General features: G+C 42.4%; 1 protein-coding gene across 2 annotated transcripts in view; it reads left to right on the forward strand.

Annotated features, from left to right (window-relative positions):
- Positions 1–7,091, forward strand: part of irs2b (insulin receptor substrate 2b) — a 14,476-nt gene extending 7,385 nt beyond the window's left edge. Inside the window, exons 2-3 of one of the 2 annotated variants that reach the window (XR_002169997.1) lie at positions 5,244–5,567; positions 5,991–7,091. Coding sequence is in view for 1 of the 2 variants with exons in the window: in XM_019884710.1 (XP_019740269.1) it covers positions 5,244–5,248 (5 nt within the window). In the remaining variant the exon portion in view is untranslated. Of the gene's footprint in view, positions 1–5,243 lie in introns of both variants that reach the window. The other variant, XM_019884710.1, reaches the window with a different exon arrangement.
- Positions 7,092–8,048: the final 957 nt, after the last annotated feature.

The following is an 8,048-nucleotide window of genomic DNA, read 5'->3' on the forward strand; positions in this document are numbered from 1 at the left end:
CGCCAAGCAGCACTCACTGGTTATCTGGCTCTTTTCGGAGGAGAGTGACAATACGCTAATGACCGGCCACCATCTGCCACAACAACAGGGAGAAGGTGGTAGTGGGAGGAGGGTGTGCGAGGGCACAGCCCCCCTTCTCGGTTGACACACACATGCTTTATTTGGCATAGGTGTGTACTTTCTGTTGTGTTTCGGTACCTCCGTGGCCTTCTTTGGCTTTCTCGCACCAGAGGCCACGGGGGATCTTCCTAATGACCCATTTAGCAACTAAAGCTAATCATGCTTGATTAAAGGTTGCTCTTGTCACCACGAGCCTCCAAAAAAAAAAAAAAAACAAGAACAGAACGCTCCGGCTTATTTATTTATTTTTTTTATTTCATCGGATCCCTCATGATAATCTCCCCACTCGCGTGCATTTTAATGACAAAAGTTAAGAGAAGTACAAAGTGCACTTTTTCGAGGGCAGCCAAACGTGACTCTTTGATGACACATAACAGAGGGAAGGAACACTTTGTTTCTTGCCCTCACCTGTCCCGTACACCCCTCCCCTCCAGCTCTGCGCAGTCACAGTGAGTGTGATACATAACTCTTGAGAGAGTACACTAGGGCAGGATGTTCCAGTCGCAGATAAAAACAAAGTCAACCTATCCCCAATTTAGCTTGGAGGTAAGAAGGCTTACGCTCACTTCAGGATTAAACATTGTTGAGCGGCTTGCTTCGTCTCGAGCCGCTGTGTGATGCGAGCGCGTCTCAGACGCTCAGTCCCTTCCAATGACCATTTTATGCTGAAACAAATACCCGTGTGTGTTTATTAGTCATCAACATGTGAGTCCATTTCTTTGATGGACTAAAGGGGAAAGAAATGAATCAGTTTTCTTTTTTTCCCCTTCCAATATTATACTTTTGAACTCATTCATTGCCTCTGGAAGCATTTAACCCCAATTCAAATAGGGCTCAAGTATTGTAGCTTGAATAGTTTACACTTCACAAGGTAGATTAAGCGCCATGTTACCACAATGACACATCTACAATCGCAAACACAAACAACAAGATGATGTTTGATAATTTAATATAATCCACCGACACTAGTAAGAGCGCATCGTATGGCCTCCACAAGCAGTCAAGGAAAGACACAGAAGCTGTTGCATGTTATCATTCAAAGATGAGCTGCCGTAGTCGTCGCACGAGTACATCAATACGCAGACTGACGAACGTGGTTCGTTAGCTAGTGAGCAGCCAGCTAACTCTCCACTCACATTTCCTGACACCCACGTCACTCACCCGGCCAGGCCCCACCTTTTAAAGCGACACACGTTAAAAGTCACAGATATTGTAAAGCATGAGGATGGATGTTAGTGCGTTTTGATCATGCAAAACCAATTTTTATCCAGTTACTTGGATCAATCCACAGGTAATTGGTAGAAAAAAACGCAATATGGTTGACTTGCAAGAAAGAAAAAAAAAGTTGCATTACTTGGCTGCGATCAGCAGCAAATTTACTGGTTACTCGAGAGGAGCCAACATTTATTTGCTTCAGTTTGTATATTTTGCATGCATCAGGAAGCCAGTTGTGATGCTTTTGGAATAATGCTAAAATGTGCATGCGTGTTTCAATTAGGCAATGTGATGACATCATTGGAAATAATAATGGAACGTTCCATCCATTTCAAAATATTGTCACCGATCGTCCCGCATGTGTGCGAGTCATTGCAAGTGGATACTGCAATCGAAGGTCGTGTTTACGTCACGAGCAAGGGTTGAGGTGAGCGAGCAGGGCTTGTTTTTGTGTTGTGTGTCGGACAGGCCCGAGGCGTGGGAGGTCACAGGTCGCGAGGCAGTCGGTGTTTGTGTAGTGAAGCTCTGCGATAGATCAGGGAGGAGCCAGCCGACGGGAGGCTGGAATGTAAACACAACATATCCCAGCCTGTTCATCTCTCCGGGAGAAGACCTCACGTCACTTTTGCTCTTTTTCACGAAAAGGGTTGTTGATGTGACATCTTGGAGCTGAATATTTATGACAAAACCATGATCGTATTTGTTTTATCGTGTCGCATTTTACAAACAATTCTGAAAACGCGCATACTCTGTGTGTGACAAAACTTCCTGGCTGGTGTCACAAAAGATGGACTCCTATTTCCAACCCAAAGTATAAGAAATACCCTCATGAGGAAGTGATAGTGCCACCTACTGGCCTGGCAGGCGTATTATGCTTGGACTCTTTGCGTGAACAGGGCTTGATTTGTTGTTTTTACCGCACTTTCCAAGATGTGATCGGCTGGATCAGCTCTCGGTATTTTATGCAAATTCGATCAGTAGTGAGGTCATAATTTGCTGATAAATCAATGACGTAATTGATCAGATCTGCAAAATAAGACTTTACGGCACTGTTAAATAATTCAAGGTTTCTTACCATATTCAGTTTTTTTTTTAAATATTTTTTTCCAGTGTTTTTGAATAATTTGGGGGTTTTCCATTTTTCTGTGAGAATTTTTTCAAGTCGGTGATCGTGTAAAGCAGGGATGGGCAATTCCGGGCCTCGAGGGCCTGTATCCTGCTCCAACACACTTGATTCATATGTTTAGGGTCAGTATCCATGTTTACTTCGGACCACCTGAGGCGGCTATTAATCCTTCTGACCACTGTCGTTAATGCGTAAACCTTTTTTTTTTCTCCCCACCTTTTCAAGCGGTTAGCTGTCTTATTTCTCCCCGTAATGGCTTCTTCTATTTCTATTCCGTCCCTTCCAATGACCATTTTATGCTGAACATAGACCTCGCATCAACTCGCATTCTCCCTGTAACGGCTATTTATACGAGATACGGTAAGCGGAGGAGGCCACAGTGGGACGTGTTTACGTCGAAAGAGACCCGGCTGCTCAAAACACACTCCAGTGTCCGAGCCCTGAATGGAGCTTGGCTAAGTTTAGCCTAGGGAGCTAAATAAATAATGAACAGTCGGTGAGGGTGGGCGGTCGTAGTGGTTTGTGGGAGGGCCCGAAATGGGGTAAAACACTGAGGGAGGTGTGTTTATGTAACACTCACCACCTCCCCCTTTAAAACAGGACGGGGGTTTAGTAGCCATCGGGTTCATTCCTTGATCGACCTGGAACCCATTCTTTCAGTAACACCCCCTTTTCACACACACCACTGTTGTCTGGTGCGCCGAGACGCGACATTCATGTGTCCGTCTCCTCCGCAGAGCGTCTTATTAAGCGACATTCCCGCTGATTCATTTTCCCGGCACATCTCAGTCATTCTCACCCTAGTGTTTTGCCTCGCCAGGCTACTGTCTGGACCAGTACACGCACACACACAAATACACACAAAGATTGTTGTCGGCCGCCGGTCCCATGACCTCACCGCATTCCCGGTCCTCTCAGTCAGGTTGATTCTGTTACTGTGGTTTTTCCACCTCTTCCCAAACGCTTTCTTCTTGCTCCTCTCTCTCTCTCTCTCTCTCTCTCTCTCTCTCTCTCTCTCTCCCTTTTTTTGCCCTCTAATGAACCCAAACAATCAGGAGGCACCATTCGGGGAGCCAAATTGAATCTCTATTTTCCTCAAAATGAGTCATCCATTAAAAAAATGACATGAATCTCAGATTTTTTTTTTCTTTTTTTGTAGGTTAGGAGTCAAAAACAGGAGAACAAAGTGTGTGTGTTTATAGTAGGAGTGTTGTGGGGAAGGGGGGCGGTCAGCTTGGCCTGAATGAAAGGTTTGTTTTAGAGAATGAACGATCACATCCAGCTTTGTGAAAACAGCTCTTGTTCGCCTCCGGGGGTTGGGGGGTGGGGGGGAGAGGAAGACGGCGAGCGGGGGACAAAAATGCGGCCGGCCGGGCCGTGTGTATTTGCACTAGTGTGTGCGTGCCTGTGTGTCTGTGCGCGCTGTCGGCCGACACTTCCGCCGCCGTTTGATAGCTGCATGCAAATGAAAGCTCACAAACAAGTGCGTGGGGGGTCAGAGTTCAGCAGTGTTTTCCACTGGGACGGAAAGCGACACTGTGGCGACTGCATGAATGAGAATAAATAAGAAGAATAGGTCACGGTTGTGTGTGTGTGCTTGTGTGTGTGTGTGTGTGTGTGTGTGTATCGGAGTGTGACATTTGCATGTTTATTTGGAGTGCGTATTCAGTCTGCAATACCTGATGTTTGTGTATGTGACTGCTGAATGCCACGCTGTTTTAAAGCCACTGACTGAGGAACACACACACTTTGAAGAGCACTTATTCCTTACTTGGTAACAAAGTGGGGCAATCCATTTGAACACACACACACACACACACACACACACACACACGCACACACTTTTGGACTTAAAGCAAGGCCATGTATTGGTCTTAATGTGAAATCAGCTCGGAGATGAAATTTTAGTTGATGGCACACTGTCTCGGAATCAGGAGAACTTGAACAGCAGACGACCTACGTTGGTGGTCTGTCATTCGGGTGGACCAGCCACCAGGACACTCCTGCTATGTTTTTGTGCTTGTGTTCCTGTTCAGAGATTGACCGCACGCGACTGTCAAATGATTCGGACTCCATCAGGATGTTATTGTTGGCTTCTTTAGGCTCACGCTCGGAAATTTCATTTTAAAAAAAACAACTTTATTTTATTTGATAATCCATAGATTGAGGAAAAACTGTCTGTATTTAAACAGAAGTTTATCGTGGCCTAAAGTCTTTTTTTCTTATTCTTGTAAGAATACAGCTGTTAACGGTCAAGAAACCCCGACTTTATCCTTGCGCCTTTATTCTAGTAATTTTAATTTTCTCGTAATTTGTCATTTTATTTAAGGGGGGGGTCTTTTTCTTGTAAATCACGTGAGATTTAAAAAAATAAATAAATACAATTTTCTCTACAAATGTCACTTTCTTCTGGAAAAATACAATTTAAGTCCAACCTTTTTTTTTTTTTAATTAAAATGCTACAGCTTGATTCTTTGAAAAAATGAAAAAAAAATCTGAGTTTATTCTTGTGAAATGAAACAAATTTTCTTGAAAGAAATAAGAATTATCTCCGGAAGATTATCACTCTTTTCAGTAACTGCCAATAAATATGAATTTATATGTTTTAAAAAAAAAAAATCAACGTGTTTCTTCCTTTGTATCGCAAGAAAAAAAAAAAGATTTGGACTTTTTCTCCTGAAGAAAAAAAAAAACCCCAATACGATTGTCATCAGTTTACTTTCGTAAGATGCAGACGTTATTGTCATCATTCCACATCACGTCTTTTTTCCTTCTCTTTCAGAATGAAGGCCACTGGCTCAGTCACCCCCCCCCCATCCCCCCCACTTTCCTCTCCTGGTTGTCAGGTTGGTTCGCCGCCTGCGTGTGATGACGTCGCCTCGGCAACAGCTGGAGCGTGGGCTACCGTCCACGTCCTTTGACCCCCCGCCGCCATCTCAGAGAGGTCACGGAGGCAGCAGTCGCCACGGCAGTACGGACACTTGACCTTTCACCCCAAATCTTCCCTCGGCACCAAAACGATGAGACGCCATCCATTGAAGCTGCTGGACTAGATAACAAAAAAAAAAAAAACCCCAAAAACTCTCGTACCAACTATTAACTCTTGGTAACTATTTTATTTATCTGCAAAATGACTACACGAGTTATTCTATCATGTCGAATATAGATTATTTTGGTTACCCTTAAGAATAGAGTTTGAACGGGTTGCCTGACCTGAGAAGACACCAAACCAAACCTGGAGCTCACATGCAAAAAAACAAACAAACAAAAAAACAAAACCCGAATGCATTGCTTATATTTATTTATTTAACACGGATGTATTCATTTGGTAAAACATTTTCCAAATGTGTGAATTCCCATGAATAATAAAAGTGGCATTTCGGTACATATTAAAAACAAAAAAGTTTGCTTAAAAAAACCTACCTCAACAAAACAAACAATAAAACAGGTTGGTTAACACCCCCCCCCACCCATAGTTGATATGAACATATATAAAAATATTTATTTTTTAAAACTTTTTTTTTTAAAGGAATCGCCAATCCAAAGCCTTACTCTCGCCCCCGATGGGCTGTTTCGTCTGGACCTAATGACCCTTCACAACTGAACCGATCCGCAAAGAATGAGCCACTCTGAGATTTCCACGGTACATTTACGACAAGATGATGTATGAAATATTTCTTACAGTATATTTATTCACCCGGCGGGTGGGTTGCAGGAGGGAGAGATTTTCTATCCTCGCTTTATTCTTTTTTTTATTTGAAGAAGCGATGATGTCACGCTCAAACACCGCAGCATGACCCAGGTACACCCCGTGGCCTGTCTGAGCCAAAGTCTCAGCACCTCCAAACACTTATGGACCTGTTCACCTGTAATCCCCTGCACACCCGCCCAAAGCCGCCTGCAGGAACTCATGACATCATGGAATGTTTGAAGTTCTTTGTCTTAACTAGGGATGGGCATAGTGGTAGGATTTGGCCGATTGTGAGGAAATGATCGTTGCTCCAAAGTGTTTTTGTACCAATCGAGTCAAAATCACTCGATTTTGACTCGCTATTTAGCTGCGGCCAGCAGAGACGCTTTTGATTCAATCTGCGTTCGTTTGCGGTCTGAAGACAGCGTCAGCTAAGCCCGACGTCTCATTCCCCTCGGCAACATTGTTGTGTTCATTAAGAATCTGCGATGGAAATAGGAGTTCAGAACACCCACAGAGAAGTTTTGCTATCTCGGTAGAAATGAAGACAAAAAATGAAAATTTGTCAGGCAAAAGTTCTAAAACGGAAGGACTGCAGTTCACACACAAAAAAAGCCCATCAGATGTTTTTGGTTTTTTTTGGCCGTAAATACGTATTTTCTTGTCATAATATTATGACTTTATTGACGTAAAATCTTTTTTTATTAAATACACTTTTTTTTGCTTATGTTACAATTTTATACATCGAATAATTTCACTTTTTCTCTCTTAAAAAAATTTGAGACTTTCTCATAAATGTATTTTTTAAGACTATTAAGGCTTTCATATTTGTAGGTTTTTTGGGGGGAATATTGTCTCTCATGATATGCCCAACAGAACAACTTTATTTTTTGTAAAACAATAGCTTTGTTTTTTTTTTTTAAGATTATATTCATTTTTTGGAATTTTTAATCATGCAATTTTTTGTCTTATTTTTATTTTTTTCCCTCCAATATTAAGGCATACAAAATGCAAAAAAAAAAAAAAAGTTAATGTAAAATGACGGCTTTAAAAAAATATTGATATAAGATAACATTTCCATCATTTGGCTTTTTAATGTATTATTGTTCGGAACCAATTATTAGCTATTCGCCAACAACTTTATTCTGGCAAAATGATATTTCATTCCGATGACATTTGCATTGCGCTCTCATAATTACCACTTGATTCCCACCGCGTTATTTATCCCCCCCACACTTTTCATAGAGTAGTGGTTTAACAAGAAATTGATGAATTGATTGTTGACCCCCCACAGTCGATCAATGAAAAGTGGTCAAATGCCCATCCCTGGTCTTAACTAGACAATGCACACAGACTCCCAGTCACACACTTACCTGTTGCCTCATGGCGGCGCCGAGCCAACGTGGTCAGTTGTGTCGCCAGGCCTCGTGCCGCCATTTTTTTGGGGGGGGGGGGCGCTGGCGGGGAGAAAGCATGGTCTTGCACTTACAAACTTGTCTAGATTGTAACACAAGACGCGTTGAATGTAGTACATGCTGCGTTCCAAGGTTGGGAACGCACAGCCCCGATGAAACCACCACAACAGTGAAAAGCCACAACAAAGTCGACGCTACGACAACGGCAAAACGACACACGCCGGGACAAGCATCATTGCTGTCGATCTGGATCCACTGGTACTTAAAAGACTGTAAATAGTGTGACATTATGACGGCAAAACAACTTTTAAGTTAAATAACTTATGCTGTTTTTACTGTACATAGTTTGTGTTGGCGTGAAACAACAAAAAGCACTAATTAAGTTATGTGCTAACCAGTTCTGGTTTGGCTTTGATCTGTTTTCCTTTTGTTTTTATTTTTGGTTGTGTTTTCAAATAATTTAATAACTCTGCTGGTATAG

This window comes from Hippocampus comes, unplaced genomic scaffold (assembly GCF_001891065.2).
Source record: "Hippocampus comes isolate QL1 unplaced genomic scaffold, H_comes_QL1_v1.1 scaffold95, whole genome shotgun sequence".
Lineage (NCBI taxonomy): Eukaryota > Metazoa > Chordata > Actinopteri > Syngnathiformes > Syngnathidae > Hippocampus > Hippocampus comes.